The 20,080-nt window shown below is 46.5% G+C and overlaps 1 protein-coding gene across 3 annotated transcripts in view; it reads left to right on the top strand.

Moving 5' to 3' along the window:
- ADCY8 (adenylate cyclase 8) overlaps positions 1-20,080 on the top strand; it is a 221,143-nt gene that overhangs the window by 120,723 nt on the left and 80,340 nt on the right. For 2 of the 3 annotated variants that reach the window (XM_053896101.1, XM_053896100.1), the window contains exon 8: positions 15,112-15,309. The exons of the other annotated variant lie outside the window; for it this stretch is intronic. In XM_053896101.1, coding sequence (XP_053752076.1) covers positions 15,112-15,309 — 198 coding nt within the window. The remainder of the gene's footprint in view (positions 1-15,111; positions 15,310-20,080) is intronic. 3 annotated transcript variants of the gene reach the window in all.

The following is a 20,080-nucleotide window of genomic DNA, read 5'->3' as shown; positions in this document are numbered from 1 at the left end:
GTGTTGATATTCATAAGTAACCGAGTGGCACTCATAACATTTTGGAAATGACTGAATCGGTTGCAATGGTCACAGGCTAGGCTCTCAGAGTTTGTGCTTAGGCTTAACTCTGGGAGTCAGGGAGCCATGCGTGTAATTCAGAGACATAATGTGCACTTGGGAGGGATCAGGAGGGGTCTGGCTGAGCCTGCTCACTGCCAAACACCCAGTCAGTGCTGCAGAAAGCCCAGACCATCTGAGTGTTTGCATAAGACAGATGAAACATACTAATGCTTCACTGGGGGCGGGGGGGTGTTCCAGCTAAATTGGCCAGATGTTTTGGCTTCTATTGATTCATAATGTGTGCTTAGAAATATTTTTAATGACATCAGTATGCCGAGCCGTAATCTGTGCTGTGTAGACAGCAGATGTTCAGAGAGTTACGTTCTCATGTGTTCATTCATTCAATAAAGATTAATTGAGCATCTATTATATGCCAACTACTAGTAGTGATGAAAGGGAAGGAGGGACAGAGGAAAGAAACACTTTGGAGGTAAAGTCAGCCAGGAGTTTATATGCTTCATGAAGACAGGGAACATAGATTTCACTTAACCATTGTTTTGCCCGCACTTAGAACGGTATCTGGTAGGTAGCAGGGCTTGATTACAGTTTGTTGAATGAATGAATGAGTGAAATGATAGCTACAGGTGGTAAGGGGGAGGAGCCAGTCAAACCTGACTTCCAGGTGACTGGGGAGATGGTAGAACTGCCCTCTGAAAATAAGCCAAACTGGAATGGAGGAAGACTGGGAAGGAAACACTAGGAATTCAGTTTGGAGCGTGTTGAGCTTGAGGTGCCTGGGATGGATCAGGGAGAGAGATCCAGAAGGCTATGGAACACATACTTCTGAAGCCCAGACACGAAAGAACAGTGCAAGAGATGTGAACCTGGCCGTCATCAGGACCTGCATGCAAACTGAAGCCACGAGAGTGGCAGAGATCACTGTAGAGAACTGTAAAATAAAACAATAAGAGGGCACAGGATAGATGTTGGGGGGCACCTGATGGGAGATGAAATCGAGTAAGAATCCCACGACAGACACAGATAGGAAGCAGTCAGAGTGATCAGGAGAGAATTAGAGGATGTGGTGTCACAGAAGCCTGCAGAACATAGCATGTTAAGAAGGAGGGGGCAATCAACAATGTCAGCCGTAACCAAGAGGCGCAGGGTGGTGAAGAAGGGAAACTACCAACGGGAATTAGATTGAAAACCATCACTGGTAGGAGGCAGATTTGATGAGGTGATGGGGTCAGGAGCCAGACTGTCAGAGTTGATACGAAAGAACTCTGGATTTCCAAGAAGAGCCCCAACTCCATTCCTCTCCCCTCCCTGATGCCCATTTCAGGAGTCTATCAGTGGTTTGAAACAGCAAGAGATGTTACCGAGAATTATTTCTGGGCCCTCGGTGGTATCTTCTGGTCCTTGACTAAACCTAAAGATAATCTCTTTGTTCTGATGTTGTGCACCCTCCTGCCCCTGTGTCTGTGCCCATTTCGGTTAAAATTGCCGTTCAGCCCTCTGGGTTCTGGTATCCAGGCTGCTCTTGGATGCCCTGAGCACTTACGCTTTGCATCCCTGACTCTTAACAAGGGCAGGTGTTCTGCTCACTGAGTTGGTGTCTTGGCTTCCTGAACCCAGGCTCAGTTACCAGGGAAGCCGCCTATGCTCTGAGCCTCTAGGTGGAATGAAAGTAAGAAGACTAGAAGTCAGGAAGTTTGAATCATGGTAGACTATTGAAAGTTAAGACTGTAAAAGCGGAAGCAGGTCATGGGAGCAGACCGAAAATGAAGACTTTGACCTTTAGGGAGGATGTCCAGAAATTTCAAGGTGAGCTTATCAGATGGGTCATCAACATGGTCACCAAAGCTCTTGGAATAAAGACAGAACTTGGGATGTTAAGTGAAGACTGAAGAAAACGGTTCTTACATTAAAGATCACATTTCCCTGCTGGTTGCATGTTCTGTCTAAAATCTGCCTGTGGGCTTGCGCTCTTATTCATCGAGTTATTTAACAGGCACCCAGCATTCTAGATCCTGGAGATCCAGTAGTGAGGACACAGACATGGTCCCCGTCTTGCAGGAGCTTGCCTCTTACGGGGAATGCAGCCAATGAACTATAACATACCTGTGCTGCAAAGAAGTAGAGATCTATGAATAGGAGGTGATTAGAATTACTCAGAAGGATTGTAGAGGCCTCTAAAGATTCTGTTGGAGTGCTTAAAGGGCCCTAGATGCAAATGACCAGGAGAAGAGCTTTGCAGACAGAGAAAACAGCTAGTGCAAAGGCCCTGAAGTAGGAAAAGGTTTGGTGCGTTAGAAAAGGGTTATTAAAAAGGCCCTTGTCCTAGAACATAATGAGCAGGGAAGAAAGGGGTATGAGATGAAGTGAAAGGAGACAGGAGCTCAGCCCTGCAGGCCTGCTGATTTTGGATTTTATTCTAAAGGAAGTGATCAAAGGTTTTGAGCAGGGCAGTGACATGCTCTGACTTAGATTTTTAAGAGATCGGTTTGACTGCCTTGCGGAGAATGGATGATAGGAGCAACAATGAACTTAATCAGACACACCGCATCTTAGATTTATGAGAGGAAGCTTTCATGTTGCTGTAAAATGTATTGTGTGAGGTCAGTAGTAATTTTAACTTGGTTTTTATGACAAGCGATCGGCCAAGCTGCTGCGTCAGGAGCAAGCCCCCTCTCAGAGCCTGGAGTCTGTCCCTCATCGGTTGTGAAATCCTCAGCATTGTCCCGTCCATCCCTTTCACACCCACCACGGCATCACAGTCCGACATTTTTTTCTGGTGCTCCTCTGAGCTTTCTAAAAGAATCCCCTGGAGAAGAGTACACATTTGCTGCTTCGTTGTAGAGATGTGCGGTTTCTACACCATAGACTGACTTGGGGCATCTGAAATTAATGCGGGCACTGTGGAGGTTGAAGACGTCGGTGGAATTTCTGCATTCCACACAACAAAACCACACGGATGTGCTTCCTTGTGCTTCCTTGTGGGTATAGATAAATACCCCCAGCATGGCTAGTGCTAGAAGTAGAGAGTCTGGGGTCAGGTACCACGTTGGGATCATCATTCATATTGTTTCCATTTAATGCCCATACCCACCTTACAGGATAAGTGTGATGTGCCTGCTTGACAAATGAGGAAATTGTGATTCGCAGAGATCGATTAATTCCCTAAAGGCCATGGAGCCAATAAATAACAGAGCTGGAATTAGAACCCAGTTATGTCTGACTCCAAAAGCCACATGCTTGCCATCCGGCCACACTGCCTCCCCTTTGTTGCTCGAAGGTCTATGCTGGGTTTCTACCTTCTACGTTGTTGCCAGATCAGTCAGTGAGTCTCCAAAGTTGTGTGCCTGTGTGTGTGTGTGTGTGTATGTGTGTGTGTGTGTGTGTGTGTTCACCCTCTAAAGATGGGTCACCACTGATACTTAGAAATTTTCTGCGAGAGCTGCAGGGAATGACCAGATTTTCCTCCAGTCTGTCCCTACATACTAGGCAGTGTCTCGTCCCCTGAGTGTCCTGATGGGATCACCGCTTGCATGGAAAAGGCTAAGCTCGACAGTCTGTCATGTCCACCTAAGGATAAAATGACAGCCAAACATTTGACACTGTCCCACTTGGATCGGAGAATGTTGAGCCCAAGGGACAAGAAAATGTGGAGGGAGGAGAGCTGGCTGGGCTCGAAGCAGGACAAAAAAACACATTTGGGTTGTTATGTCTTCATCAGTCCCAGATGGAGCTTTTCTTAGATGCTGCTCTTTGTGTCCATAGGGAGAAAAGAAAGAATTCTCCTGTGGTCGCCCTTCTGATCAAAACCCTCACGTTGACCTGAGGGTCACATGTTCCTTGTGCTAAACTGCCGGTCAGTCTTGTCATCTTGGGGCAGATCTCTACAGGACCCAAAATTTGTCCGAATGATGGTGGGAAGGGTCTGGAGGAAAACTCCAGAGAACTAAGTGGGAGCTCTGACTACTGCACTTAATATGTCAAGGCCTAAGGCAGCCCCTCTAGCCTCCAAGCCTGAGTGCCCTCATGTGCACAAGGGCAGGTCTGCCTGGAACGTCCCTTCACTTTTTTTTCAGCACTGACATTGGCCCTAGTTTCTCAGCCCCAGATGCATGCCGGGAATCTGTGGCTGTCCTGGTGTGTTATCTACACTTCAGAATTTCCCCCTGCAAAGCCCAGGAAATAAGAATTTACCGAGAAGCAACGGGGATACCCCACTATGTACAGTTACCCTAGTATAGGATGGCGGTTGAGCATAATTACTATCCAGCGAACTGTCTTAAAACATCATTATCAAATTCAGCAACAAGTGAAAGCCAAAATAAATAAATAAATAAAAAGGTACTTGAGGTAGAATCTTGCCTAACTAGAGAATGAAGTCTGTTCTCGCAATTGAGTTTCAATTGCATGAAATAAACACCCAGACGTCATTGCAAACATCCCGCCCCAGAGAACCCTGACCTGAAACTCCTCCTCCTAAACATGCCCGAAATCTTGGGCCTTGGTTTTGAAGAGAAAGAAGACGGTGTATTCTCAGACCTTACTGCTTCTGGGGTAGGCTGCTGAAAATCTAATCGTCCGTATTCAATCTTGTATGCAGGAAATCACAGGTGAATTTTTCTCCATCCGTAACTTATTTTTAACCATTTTGACATCAGATTAAGTTTTGATGTTCACTGGACGGGACAGCTGCAGGCTTTTTGGATAGAGAACACGGAGGGCTTGGTCCGTTTCCCCCCAGTGCACCTGCGCTCTTCTGGTAACAGGGCTTTTTCCCACAACACATCTCCCCAGGCAGCCCTTAGCCCTGACTTGGAAGACAGCCGCTGAGTTCAGCCCGGGAGAGTCATTAAAGGGGTCTGGTTTTTCACTCTGTTCAGACAGGCAAGTGGATTTGAAGCCTTCAGGGAGCGTTGAGTGGATTAAGTAGGCAATTTGGTCCATTAACTTTGACTAATCACGCTTCTTTTCCATGAAGTTCCAGGGCTAGAGTGAGGTGGGAGAGAGAAAGGCAGAGGTGAGCCTGCGGCTCACGTGGAATTGGAAGCCTGGAAATGCACGTTAGTTGTCAAGTATACAACACACAGCCCAGGCTTCCCCACTGGCCGATAACTGGCTGAAGCTTTTCTAAACAAACTGGCTGGACTCGTCTTTCACCAACGATTGACTCGGGGAGTCACAAAATCGTAGCCCGAGGAGCTGGAACCCATGAATGCATAGGATTTCATTTTACGTTATGTTATGTTATTTTATTTTTTTATTTTATTTGGTGGGGGAAGCACAGAGGGAGAGGGAAAGAGAGGATCCCAAGCAGGCTGCACGCTCAGCATGGAGGCCATTGTGAGGCTCGATGCCACCACTGTGAGATCATGAGCCTAAATCCAGAGTCAGACGCTTAACTGACTGTGCCGTCCAAGTGCCCCTGCATCGTATTTTCAATATGAGAAATTTAATGCATGATATTTTAAATATGTGAAGGTTGGTAGGAAGAGAAAGCAAAAATATGGATTTGTTTCTCTCCTAGCTGCTTTATATCCTTGAACTGGGATTTACGTTTTATTAATCTCTGAGCTAATTGGGACAATGACTCGGTTAAGACTCTTCGTTGTAAAATTTCGTTGAGCTACGTCAAGATTTTTTCATCTTTTTGCCACCAAGGATACTTATGATTATTTTGGCCCAGTGCAAGGCCTGCATGTGAAGGGTTTTCTTTCCACACAAAACTGCATTGGGTGTGAATGAGTGTATATTCCTGCTTTTTAAAGTGGTTGGGCATATGTGCCATAACCCACCATTACTGCTTCTCGGCACAAGGCAACAAGGGTTACCACGCTAAGGTGATTTAATTCCAGCCCAGAGCAGACACTGGACATTTCTTTTGGCCTCATCTCAGCTATTTATGCATGTACTTATTTTCACTTCCCTCAGGGTCAAAAAGGTATTACCCTGATCCTTGCTTGGGCATCGATGGAACTTTCTGGAAGCTTTTTGCACATCTCAAGGTCTCCCAACTGCTGTTATGAATTCCACGTTAGGAACCTCCCAGTTCAGTTATGCCTTTCCTACTCTACGACTTTTTTTTACTACCTTTAGGCCCCCAAAGGATCTCCCACCATGACGTGGGAAGGGCTTTGTATATGTCATGGGTGGTGGCATCCACTCAGGACTCTGTGTCTTGGACTGATGAGCTCAGAAACAAACACTGGGGATAATAACAGCCCAGGAGAGCGAAATGAATGAGACAATGCCAGCAGAAAGGCGTGTGGTAGAAAAGTTAAGAGAAAGTGGACGACACAAAGTCCCAAAGACAGAACGTGACCTAAGTAGGTTCTTTGCTGGGTTCTGTCCTGCCGTAACTGGTGAAAAGTAAGAGGCTGGGTTCTCGAAGGTCAGTATGCCTAGCTCCATTGGAACCAAATGAATGAAAACATCAGTAACTAAATTTAATTAACAAATTGTAGAGTAGGAATCTGGAAAAAAATAGAAAAACTCAGACTGATAGACTTAAAACACCAAACATGAGTAATCTATCAACAACTCACCTTTATGATCCTTATTTCCTATTCCTACCTGAAAAGAGTTACTTCATAACCTTAGCAAAAATAAACATTTAGGTAATTTTCATATTTTAATTCTCTTCAAATGTCCAAGAACACACACACACACACACACACACACTCCACACACAAACATGCTCCCTTCCCCGCCCCCCACACACTTTCATTTTTCCCGTGGTAACTGACCTTTCTGAAAAGTCTACATCTTTGATGTTTACACACACACACACACACACACACACACACAAAACTGAGTAACTTAGGTCCTGATATGTTTGTTGATTCATTTCCTGAGCTGGAAGTATCCATATTGCTAGCCCAGAGGTCATTTGGTCAGTGGGTATTTGGTTACCTGTCCAACCACAGCCTCGATGACATTTTGGTCCAGTCACTGTAGGGCTAGAAGCACTTTGATCCAAACCATTAATGTGTCAGAGTCTTTCTCCCCAACTCCTGAGTCGTGTCCCAAACAGGAATCCTGTCTCCCTCGCTGGGCTCACCCCATCCCCGTCCCTCATCCCAGCCTCAACCCTGAGAGGAGGTCATTGCTGGGGTTTGTGTATGTATTCCACACATTAGTATGGATGGGTATTTTAAAAGCTAAAACTTCAATTGGCAGCTTGCCTCCAATCATGTGGCTTCAAAGTGGCCACATCCCAATGGACGTGCCAAATTCTGTCTCAGCCAGTTCTGCAGAAGTGTGACGACTCCTTTTGATTAAGAGTGGCCCATGTGTGTAAATGACTCAAGCGCAATGACATTCCCATACTGAGATTAGCATCTTTCTGAGAAACTCAAAGGATAATATCAGAGAAAGAAATCCGGAATTAGCTTAATAGAGCTGAACAGAGCCAGACAAGATTCTCAGACAGGACAGACTGGGTATCAGACACCACTTGTCCTCGGTCAACCTGGCTCTGCGGTCTTGAACCAGAGCTTGGGGACAAAATCTGGGATGCTGGTGATTCCCGCCGAGTCCCCTGATCCTGGGCGCTCTGCCCCATCGCCTGGATTTGTGGTTGGCCTGGAAGGTCAGCCACAGCTGACCGTTTGCCCAAACCTCATCCAAAGAGAACCAAACCAGTATATGTTCAAGACCATAAGCCTCCAGTAGGATGAACTGAGGCAAGGAGCAAAGCATTAAATGTCAGGCAAAACACACTGGGGAGAGAGCTCAGCAAGTCTGGGAACTAAACCCCCAAATGAAGAAAGTGTCTTCATGATCCAGCTTATCAATATTAGCTGAAAAGTCAAGAGCAAGGCTATGGGCTTCAGATAAGTAGCAAACTCTAGAAAACACTTACTAATGTGGCATCTACGAGAACTAGGGGTACCTCCCACGTCATTGTCTTATTCTCTTAATCACAAACAGATGGAAATTTCCAGACACAGAGTGACCAAGACCAATGGGAGAATTCCACGCAACTTTTGTTCCTTATGAAATGTAACATCCAGATGATATTTGCAAACTTTCAGTTCTGCCTAAAGCTGGGAACCAATGATTGTCCCTGTAGCCTGGGCCCCAGACTCACCTCGTGTGCTCAATTGACATTTGGGAACCAGGTTACAGACGGTTGCTGGAATCCCACACAGGCCAGCTGGAAACATCTGGACTGTTTTTTCAGCAGAGTTCTGCCCCTTGTTATTTCATTTCTTGGAGCAGAAGCTACGAGCTTACGAAAATAACTTAAACCTCTTCCCACGGCGATACCACGGAGACCTCTCCTGCAGTAAGGTTGACCATTGACCATTCCTTGGCTGTGTTCGGAAAATAGATTACAGTCACGTAACTATACAAAACATAAAAGAAAAGTAAGTGATATCCCTAAGTAAGACGCTGTCAGGCCTGTAATCTGAATGTGATTCTTCCTTTTCTGTCAGTACAGACGGGAAAAGTTGTGGCAAATCCTGACTGGCGTCCCTTGCTTATGGAGAGTGGTCCTGCTCCCTAGGGCCTCTGTTCCTACAAGAAGGAAGAAGTGTTAGGGAGTAGGTTCTGGGAAACCCCAACACTCAGAGCCTTCTCACCAGGAAAACACAATGTACCACATCTAAGAAGATCTCTGCTCCCCCTCCCTAGTTTTGAGGAGGGGGGGTGGGGGAAAGGGGGGGATTATGTCTCTTTCAGACACAACCAACTGAGGCCCTGAATGCAAATCGTCATGCATTAGGTCACCTCGAAGCTTTCCTAAGAAGTGAGCTTTCTTCAAAAGAACAACAACCACAAAAACAACAAAAGTCTTCTTTTTTAAGCAGGTAGGAACTTTCTCTTCTGGGGGTTGGATTGGGGTTTTACTAAACAGAAGAAGAAAGAGCTTTCATGTGTGCAGCTGGGGGCTCTTATTTGAGCTTAGGGTTCCCGCAATTTCTTCCCACGTTTGTGTAGCTGTAGGATGCAGGAAGGGGGGTAGGAACCGGAAGGGAAAACCTCTGTCTTTTCCACAACCCGGACCACACAGGCAGCAGGTTTGAAAGAGAGCTATGAAGGCCTCCAAGGAAGGCACAGGGAAATGCTGCCATCAAGGCAGTGGGGGGGCAACGCAGAAGTTAGCTGAGCAAGCCATGGCCCTACCTGCTTCTGCATGTAGGCTCCAGCCAGAGCCTGGAAGAAGCAGGGTCTTGGAAAAAGATAAAGCATCTCAGCACAAAGAGGCAGGGGCCCCAGACCCCCCGCAGTTGGCATTTTCTCTGGGTCTTTCCCAGATCAGCAACGAGCTGGCCCATCTCGTGCGTCCCCGATGACAACCGCCTGTGGCTAAATCTCAAGACTGCCCCGTCCACCTCCCAGAGGTGCTGAAAAAGGAAGCCCTTTCAGTGATGACCTCAACCTTGTGGTGTCTTGTGGCAAGCACTCAAGCTGACGTTAATCCAGGCGCGGGTCCTTCTCATCTGTGACCTCTGGTCCTTTAGTGGCCAGTACTGGGAGACAGTAAAGGCAGGGACATTCTCTGGATCCCAGAACCTTGACAAGCATTGTGGGGCTGACTTTCAAGGCTCTTGCTCTTGGCTGGAATTATATTCAGTTGTGTAATGCCTCTTATCTCCTACTGATCGAATGGTAGAAAAATAAACTACTTTTTATTTAGTAAATACAGTTCAGTAAATTGAATCTTTCCAAATCGGAGTCGACTGGAGAGAGGTAAAAAATAAAGGGACTTTTGATAGCAAGAGTTTGGAGACAACGCCCTTTTTAGTGTTCTGTATTGTTTGTCATTTTATCCACTCATTCGTGCGTGCACTCCATACGTACGTATTAAGAACCTACCAAATATGTCGGATGCTCCGGATTGAGTTATGGCTAAAACACAGTGCCTAACCCTCAAGGGGACCAGAGCCTAGAGGAACAGACAGGCACCCAAGTAGGCTACTGCAATGCATCATAGTAACCGCTGTGCTGAGGGTACGTGCAGGGTCAAGTCGGCTCTGTGGAGAAGGTGATACCTGACTGGCTTTTAACGTAGTGGTAGGACACGCAACTTAGATGCTCCGTGTTCAAATACATAAAATATAATGGGCCGAGTCATCATTCAGTAGGTCATTTTGTGGCAGGTGTCTAGGCTCCAGCACAAGGTCAGTTGGTCAGAGGTCATCTGCATTGGGCTGATGCTGAACACAAGAAGGTGGCCACATGGAAGGAGGTTAATAGGATCTTACTCAGAGATCAGAGGCACGTCCATGGGTAGAAGTTATGAACGAAAGCAGAGAAAAACTTTAGACCAGCGTTTCCCAGATGGTATTTCATAGAACAACCTGTGGAGGTGATCTGAGCGGAAAGCATTTTGTGGCTCTAAGTTTGGACAACGCAGAGTTTTAAGATCTCATTTCTACAGAACTTATCAGAGCCTTTATTTCAGTCATGTGGACTGTGAGCCTCCGATAGGAGGATGTAAGAATTGTTCATTCAACAGACTTGTGCCGAGCACTGATAGGAGCCCTCGGGGCAAAGAAATTAACAAAAGAGGCAGAGCTCCCTCTCTCATGGAGACTGGTGGGGAGAGATGGCAGTACACAGTAATAGATCTGTATTTCCTAACCTGATCGGTCCAAAGAACCATTTTGTATAGAAGTGTCCCTTCATCCTTACGTTCTTTGGGACAACTTTCTTAGGAAGGAGTTAAGTAGGAGAGCCGGTGATGACCTCCCCAGATACCAGCACTGCCACTAGTTCAGCTAATTTTACAGTGTCTACAGGGTGTTCTGTCATTGCAATACGTGAGCCATAAGACCTAAAGCGTTTCCGATTCACCAAAACTGGATGCTTCTGGAGAGAACACCATTAGCCTGAGATCTTCTTGGGAAGAATTGCTTTGCTGACACGACCTGATTAAGGAATACCAGAGTTCAAGGTCATTCAGGAAGTGACAGGACTCCAGGAAGAATGGGTTTTTGCTGTGTATGTAGATAAAAGATGATTCCCAAAGAAAAGTCATGGGGCCAAAAACCAGATGACGAGTTTAAGAGGATTTATGACCTGCCCCACCCCCATTCAAATGCAGTTTACTGAAAAATTCCCGGAGCCTCCGATACTGATTTTCACCAGAGCTCCCGGATTCTCAGGCAGACCCTACATTCAGAAACGTGGGCTCAGAAGGGCCTCTGGTTCTCATCCGAGCTTTTGATCTGTCCGTCCTAAGTGCCTATGAGTAAGGAAATAATTGAACTGCTTCAGGAGGGTGTGGATCTCGGTGAGGATAAATCTCAGGGCTGCAGTGCCTTTTTGTGAAGAGACTCAGACACGAGAGGCCGGCTCAGCAGCAACCTTTGGTGTTTCCCAACACTGATGCTCCAGTACGAGCCCCCAGATATCTGGAAACACCAGCTAAGGTCAATAAGTAAATATACGCACTTGCTGTTGTATATAAGCATAACAAGTATTTCAGTTATACACTGAAACGTATATTCAGATACATGTACTCAATTGTGTTTGTGCGTATGTATATATAATATAACATATTAATAATGTAACGTAATATGGTATATATATACATACACAAACAATTGAGTACACATATCTATATAATACAGAGATTACATATATAACAATATTCTAATATTCTCAGGGCATTTCCCATTTCCTCTCATTTCATCCCTTTGTTTTTCCTGTTCCTAGCCAACTGCTTCAGTTATTTACGTAAAAGAACAATCTTGACATTTTAGAGATCACTTTAAATTGGAGTCCTATTTGACAACTGACACTCCTTTTTAACATGATCTTAGTCTGGCTCTCGTTGCTCCCGCCCATCTCGGAAAGAGAGAAAGCCATAGTCTGTTAAAAACAACGGATTCCATTATGACTCTAAATCTGCAAATGAGACCTGTTATACATTTCTCCAATCCTCCTTACAAATGAATCCCTTTGGGGGTATCAGCATATGGATTCTTGGTGTTGGCAGCCTTAGCCCACTGAAAGTGAGCACTGGGTCAAATCTTAGTGGTTGTCCCTAATGGAGGAGGAAGGGTACCACAGCTAATCTCATACCATAGTCGTCCCCAAAGCCACCCATGCTTTGTGGTGATGGAAGGCGGGGGGTAAGTGAAAGCAGTTTCCCTCCCTCATTGCAAGTTGCTTGACTTCTTGAGTTGATGCTGGTCTCCCCTTGAGCGTGTACAACCTGACGGTGTTGGGTACAGAGGGATTGCTGGTCAAACAGCAGGTGTAATGGTCGTATGTCATTGACAAAGCAAATGATCAGAAAAGGACCCCCTGAACATTGACTCCTGCAATAAAACCCAAGGGCTGTAATTGCACAGGATAAAAAGAACTGCCCGGACAAGAAAAGACAAGAAAGGAATTCTCAATACTTTGCCAATGACCTGTTGATACAAGGGCTCCTTCCTAACTGTTAACTATAACCTGATAGCAATGAGGGGGGAAAAAAGAGAGGTGCTTCCAGACTTCTCTTTTATTTGAAGGAGCCACACAGCCAATAGAATGGGGGGGGGGGGGAGGGGGTTAGGAATCTCTGAAAGATGATTTCACTCGTCTGTGCCTTAGAGAAGTGGCCAATGGTGCAGGCAGCCAGGAAGCAACATGCATTGCTGATTTTTTGAACGTCTGCTTTACACACCAGAGTCAGTCTCTCCTGACATTTTCGCCAGTTCCCATCAACCTAAGAAAAATGAGGGCAAAGCGGGGAGTTACCCCTTCAAATAAACGCATGCGATGTAAAGGACTCTCCTTTGTTTCAAGAGCGCATCATTCTTATCAGGGGAAACACCCTTTATGTTTTCAAAGCGGTGCTCACATCAACTGTCCTCATGGCAATTGTGGCTGCTGCTGTTAATTATAGAAATCAGTCCCCAAAATATTTTTGGAAACTCCTCTGTGAAATCCAGAGGGTCAAGAGCCATTGAAGGCATAAGGAACTGGTAGGGTAGGATCAGTTTAGTTCAAAGAAGGAAAACTGTGAGAAAATTAAAATGGCAGGGGGAGAAACAAATACCTAGCTGTAAATGTATCGAGTGGATATTTAGCCGGTGTCACGTCCGGCTGTTAGGTCCCGGCCGCAAGCACCTGCCGGGCGAGCATCTTGGCATCTCTAAGCCAAGTGTATGGGTCAAAGTGTATGCCCGGACAAGGGCAGTTTGAGCATCATCCCCCCACCCCCACCCCCGCCCCCCGCCAAGAGAAAGACCTAAATTCCGTCATTTTCCAAACTGTGGAAAGAGTTTGTGCCCGAGAAACGAACCGGGGGGCGCTCAGTGTGGCCGACAGTACAGTCTCCTTTGCCTTCTGAGATGCTGTTGTAACAGTATTTAATCCCAGGGGCTCCAGCCCTCTGGCGCTGCATGGATCCTGCTGTTCAATTTTCTGGAACATTGGTCCCTGCTTCCTTCTCTCCGCTCCAGCCCTCCTCCTCCCCTCTCATCCTGCCATACCTCCCCCTAACGGCTATCTTTTTCTCTGCGGTAGCCTCCTTGGTATTCAGAGCTGAAATTAACTGCTTCAGTGCCCTGAGAGCATTTGGTATTCAGAGCTGAAATCAACTGCTTCGGTGCCCTGAGACCATCTACTTTACTTACTTATGTTGGCACATACTCCCCCACCCTTCAGCCTGGGGCTGGAGAAGGGGTTTCAGTACATTCTACCGGTGATGAAGGCCTACTACGGAATTCTTTAGAGACCTTGAATGTAGGGTACATTGACTACCTCCGCGAAGGTTAAAATGCAGAGTCTAACAGGACCACAGGAAGATTCCTTATGGAATGGGCTAGAAGTTCTCCGTGAGCTCAAAGCTCCTGACTCTGGCTCTAGAGTCAGAGGATCTGGCCCAGCTGTAGATGAGCTGATGGCTCTTGAGCACACATCTGTGAGGCTCGGGGATACCTGAAGGGTTCGGGCAAGAGGGCTCTGGGTGCTCTGTCGGTACCCACAGGCTGCCATCCGCTGGCTCCATCATCCGATCCCAGTCTGGCCCCGGGGGCCAAGCTGGGAGGCTGGCAGAGAAAAGCCGATGCGGTGAGTGTCTACAGAGGCAGGGAGTTTTCACTTCCTGGCTCTACAAACGCACCGCATCCTGTACCTCTCCTGGGGGAAATCTCCTGGAGGAAGAGCTGGGCACCCCCTCAGCTCAAACTCCCACTTCTTTGTCAAAGTAGTTGTCTTAAATTGGAGCTGCGAACAGGCATCGCATTCGGCTCGATCCAGCCGGTGGGTCTCGTCACCTGCCCTGAAACACCGGGAGACAGAGGCCCCCCCTGCCGCACCCGGTGGATCTTCAGAAGCCAATGCTGTTCCTGCCTCCATGTAGCCGCACCCAGTGACCAACCAGGATGGTCGCGCCTTTCCCTACCTCATGCTGTTTATCCCAGGGAAATGGTGAGAGGTTCCAGCTGCTTGCATTTTTTTGCCTAAAGGGAATTAAGCCCATACACCCGTATGAAGACATAGATATATAATGGGCTATGGCGGGGGGCGGGGGGAATGTACCTGCCAAGTGTAAAAATCGAACAACCTTCATCGAGTTTAAGGAGCCCATCCCGGCACGTTTGGCTGTCTGGCCACAAAGAATACCAAAAACAAAAACAAAAATGCAAGCCCTGGGTCTCCCAGTCTCTCCACCACCATGAAAGGAAAGACCACATGAAAGTGTGGACGCTGCTCGGTGGGAGATGAGCCTTTCCGTGGGCTTTTCAGCTATTTCACTTTCTGTGATTCCTGTCGGTGCTCTTTCTCTCATACCAGGGATGTGCCTGGTTAAAGAAAGGCTCTTGATTTAACACCTCCAAGCCAACACCTCTTTAAATACCTGAACCAAAGGAAGGCAGTGCACCGACCCAGAGGAAAGGCAAGTGTCCCTTTTGATGTGATATTTCGCCGGGTTGTGTTTCTCTGAAGCAAATGCTAACTGATGAACCTCTGTAGGTTTCACCGAATACAGCTGCATGGAGCGCTGTTACTGTGTTTGCAATGCAACCTGATCTAAAAACATTGCATTTCTTCTTAATCCAACGGGGACTAGCAGGTTTATTGTGTTTGCATGTGCTTTCCCCCTAGACTCTGGCTGCCCTAACAAGAAATTCAATAAATCTACTTCCAAACCATCTTGCACAAGCTTTGCATGTCCAGTCTGGGCCTGAGGAAATTAACAAGAGAATAGAACATACCATCGACTTGCGGAGTGGCGATAAATTGAGAAGAGAGCATATCAAGCCATTCTCACTGATGTTTAAAGACTCCAGCCTGGAGCACAAGGTAGAGCTGGGTCTCCACAGTGGCTCTTTTTTTCCGAAGTAAATTGTCGTAAATGTTGACGGGACCGGAGAGAGAGCCCGGGGGCTGCGGTGTTGGTCGGTGTCTTTGTTGTTTGTTTGTTTAGTCTGGTTTGGTGCTGTCTTTTCCCTTTCTCTTTGCAAATCATGAGTAGACTGAAGGCCATGAACGGAGAGGCTGGTTAGATACAGGGGGCCCCAGCTTTGTTCTCTAAGGGGAAGGTCATGAAAAGAACAAAGGAGTTCCCTCCACTGTGAGATTTTTAACCAGTAAGTGACAGTAACACGCACGTGCTTTTGCTTTTAGGAGAATTCGTGTCAGTTGTAGCTCTCTGTCACGTAAGGTATGAGGACACCCAATGACTTGACACCAGCATTGGTGACAAAGACCACCTTTCTTAGATTACAGACCCCTCTTCTCCCATTTTCCCAGTTGTCTGCTGGCTCGGAGCGCTCCTGATGTAGGCACAGGGGAAAGAAGGTGGGTGGTGGGTGCAGATTCTACCTCTGTCACTCTCTTGCCTTGTGCCCTTCTAAGCCTGAGTTCCTCAATGGGTGGTGAGCATAATGGATGTACCTCCCTCGTAATAGGCTATTATGAGAGGCTCCAGGCAATGCCTCGATTAAGTCAAGTGTTCAAAAATGGCAGCCATCGCCCTATTGAAGATGACGGTTTCCCATGCCTCTCTCCTGCTCTCGCTCTAATCTATAAAAGACGGTGAGGAGGCAGGCACTGCCCCTGTTTAACTGGGCTGCTCCTCTGTGCTGATGGAAGCTGACAGACCTTCCTTGACTGAGCACAGGAGGCGCTTGGCCTCTGCAGGAGCTTCAGGCAAAAACAGCAGGGAATTTGCAAGCAAATTTCAGGAGTTTGATCCGATATTCTGCAAAGCTTCAGCGAGCAGTTTGTTGTTACTTTGCTCAGCTCCCTCAGACGCTCTGCTCTCCTCGATTTGGAGAATTCACACTTCTGTGCGCATGTACCGTTCCCAATGAGTGTCTTTGATAACTACCTGAAAGGTTGCAAACTCCAAAATTAATGTCTTCACCTCTGGTTCATAATTTGAAATGCATTGAGTCTGTGTACTAACAAAACAGATAGAGAAGAACCATTTTGCCTCACTCAACGCCTCCCCCCTCCGAGTAGCAGGTAGACATTTCTTATTTGTAATATAATTAAGGGCTTAAGGTCCAAATTAAATGCATTTTCTTTCTCGGTTGCTATATTGAAGGAAAACGAGGTAGTCTAGCAAAGAATCTTCTCAATTAGCCTGGGTAAAATACCTATGTCCAGAGCTATACAAAACCCTTTTGTTCGTTCTTGCTAAAGATGTACTTGCGTCGCTAATGACCTGACTCCTACAGACGATAGATCATTTTTAATGCATTGTATTCAGTGGTGTCTCTATCTTCTCTGCAGGGACCCGGTATTGGAGCAGGAATGGACCTGGGGGTGGGGGGGGGGTGGGGGGCTGGGGAGAGTACAATGTGTCTGTGGTTGATTTCTGGGTCCAGGAGAAGCTCTTCTAGGAAAAGCAAAGGGTAGTTCCCTGAACAGACACGGGGGATTTGCCCACTGACTGTCCAGCCTTGCACCTTCCAGTGCGGGCTCTGCATGTCGCATGTGTTGGTTCCCCGCAGTGAGGACAGTAGGGCGCGTCGGGGAAGGTTCGCTCCCCTTCTGTCACAGAGACACTCCTCTTTGACTCTTGCTTTGAGACTCTCTCTCCAGGGGCTGCATCACTGTCGAGCAGAGGATATATAACAAGTAGGAATCATTGATTTTATTGATCCCATCGATGGTATTGGTATTTACCAAATACCAGGCACTATTCTAAGCTTTTAGAATGAATGCACTGACAATGACAATGTGACGTAAGTGCTATTATGAGCCTCATTTTATGCTTGATGAAATGGAGACACGGGGAAATGATTAGGTAGCCTGCCCAGACGCCACCTGTCCGTAGAGGGGCTTCTATCTGAGCCCTCCAGTGCCCCCGGAGGGCACCGGCTGAGCCCCCCAGCCGGTGCCTGGTCTATGCACCGCACTGTCTATCCTGGGAGTCCCGGGGCTCGTTCTCTCCCAGTTCCTCATATAAAGACAACAATGCTGTGCTAACTTCCATTCTCTCCTCTTTGAACTGTGGATGGAGTGGAAGGCAGGGAGCAGGGGTTCGGGAGAGAGAGTAAGTAGGAAAGAGTCCTAGAACCTTAGCAAAATTGACACAGTGCCTTCAAGTCCACAAGATTCCAAAATTGGAGACCAGCATCAATGTGCCTCTACCGTGTGCTTGGTGTTTATGTATATCAGTTTATTGCATCCTCAGAGAAACATTACTGTCCTGCTTACAAAAGAGAAAACTGAGCCTCCTAGAGGTCAAGGAGAGGTCCTAGATCTCAAAATCTGGCTGCCACGTTTTATTGACTCGAAGGTACCATCAACTATGAGATGCCCCATTTTCTATGCGTCATCAAGAAGGAAAAATCACCCAGTAGGCGGAGTCTAAAACTTGAACTCCTCCCAATAAGCTGGGCTTACCCTCGAGGTAAAGATGGACCAAAAAAATCCCACCCGGCAGATAAGGAGAGTAAGGAAACCCACAGGTTTATCTCCTGATATTGGCGAGGCAAAAAAGGAGCTCTCCAAGAGGTTAAACTCCAAAATGAAATCTACATAGCTTTGCCACCTGATTTCACGCAATGAATGTGGCCTTTAAGAAGCCTCAGGCAGAGAATTGAATGTACAGAAGTCCCGGGTTGATATTGCCCCCTGCTGATCAGCAGAAGCAGTCAAAGACCTCTCTGGAAGAACTCCGTTGAGAATAAGTTGCCTTCTGGTTCCAGAGCTGTTAAAAGGTGGGGGAAAAAATAGCACATCTTAGGATTGTTGAAATATATACAGTCTTTGTGACCCCAAAGACTTCTTTCCTCCCACTGCCCTACCTTGCTTCTTAGGAGCAAGTTTGAGCCATAAAGGCATGTTTTCCAAAAGGAAGACAGGAAACGGAAACAACGATTTTACCATCGGAACTTTTGTGGGGAAGGAAAGGCTTCATTCTATTCGAACAATAAGAAGACCTGCGAACAAGGGAACGCCATCCCCTCCCCGCCTTTATAGTGAACTAGAGAACATAAAATCTCCCTTGAAATGTCATTCACACATTTCCCGGTCTCATTCGCTTATAAAAATTGGCCCCATCCACCAACAGGGTTCTGTGAGCTGGGGCTTTTACATACCGCGTGGTGTTGCATAAATGTCTGCTGAATGAACGAAGATGCAGATTCAGGAGAAGTTTAGAGAAGACTGTCTTGACTCCTGTAGTTGGCCTCGGGATATTTTTTAGAACCGTAAGAGCCAAAAGACATGAGTCAGTGTTGATGTGACTCTTTGCAGCGAAGCTTCAGGAGAGAAGACTGTGAAGTTCTGATCACTCCCTACCATGTCATTTCATGGTGGTACAAACACACACACACACACACACACACACACACACACACACAGAGGAGTCTTTTGTGTTAAGCTTGAAAAAAGCATGCTCATGACTCATGTGGCTTCGCCGAGATTGGGCAACCCATTTTTCCTTCTCTCTGGCCCTCAGTTTCCTCATCTGTGAAGAGAGAGTTGGACAGCCCCTGGTACCTTTCAGCAATCGATGCGATGAGCCTCTGAATTCCCTCTGACCATGGTGACCATATGTCCTGGTTTGCCTGAGACATTTATTTTCTCAGTGTGATTATTGGGAGCACCTCTCTTCACTTTCAAAACTTACCAACGTGGAGGACAAAAAACGTGAGCCAGGGCTTGGGCCCCAGCCCGGTTAGAATCAGTGGTTCTTAGCGTCTCTAGTTCCCAGAATCCCCACGAAGACTTTCTGAGCAGACTTCTGGGTGAGGCTGGGAGGCACAGACCAGGCATCAAAGGTCTTCCCAAATTTCACAGACGAATCCTCTGCCCTTCTTTAGTCTCAAGCTCACTGTTTCCTGAGACAGCTGACAGATCTCAGGGGCAAACAGAAACAAGAATTATGGTAAAGGGGTGTAGAAACACAACACGTTTGTCCAATACTACTGACCATAGTGGATTTTTTCTTTTCTTATATATGATCCTTTTTCTTATAAAAAAAACAATGAATGTATTTTCACTAAGAAAAGTGTGTGCCAAGCATAGAAGACAAAGAAGAAAATGGCATCTCATGTGATCTTACGGTCCAGGATAACCGCTGTAAAGACTTGGGCACAGTCATGCTACGCTTCCATGACCGTGATCCTCTGTACTCATCCACGCGCCATTTTCTTTCACAATGGGATTGTTTTGTAAATAACAATGGGTGACGTGCTGTTAGGTGTTCTTTGCTTGAGCTGTTCCCCATACTATTAAGTGTGCAGTTACGAATTCTTGTACGAATGTTTGTAACTGCACGTTACTTCCTTGCCTGTTTTAAGCATCTTTGGCTCTTCTTCTCTCAGTTTTTCACTATTATAAATTATAAACCGCATTGCAGTGACCACTGCCTTAGTTAAATCATACACCCATGCTTAATTCATTCCTTGGGATAGAATCCCAAACATGGCTGCTAGGGGATCTGCATTTAAAAATACTTGATGTACGTTCCGAAATCGCTCTCAAAATTGTGTCTCTACTTTTAAACTGCCACCTTGATAAGAAATAGCACCTCCCGTCACTTTTAATGTTTTAGTCGTTCTTGAGGTTGAAATTGTGTCTGTGTGTGTTTTTATGGTTTTTGTCTGTTTCT

Source organism: Panthera pardus, unplaced genomic scaffold (genome assembly GCF_024362965.1).
Source record: "Panthera pardus isolate Hobbes unplaced genomic scaffold, ASM2436296v1 HiC_scaffold_7, whole genome shotgun sequence".
In the NCBI taxonomy this organism is placed as follows: Eukaryota; Metazoa; Chordata; class Mammalia; order Carnivora; family Felidae; genus Panthera; species Panthera pardus.
Note: the sequence above shows the minus strand (reverse complement) of the source record. Positions and strands in the feature narration are given on the sequence as shown.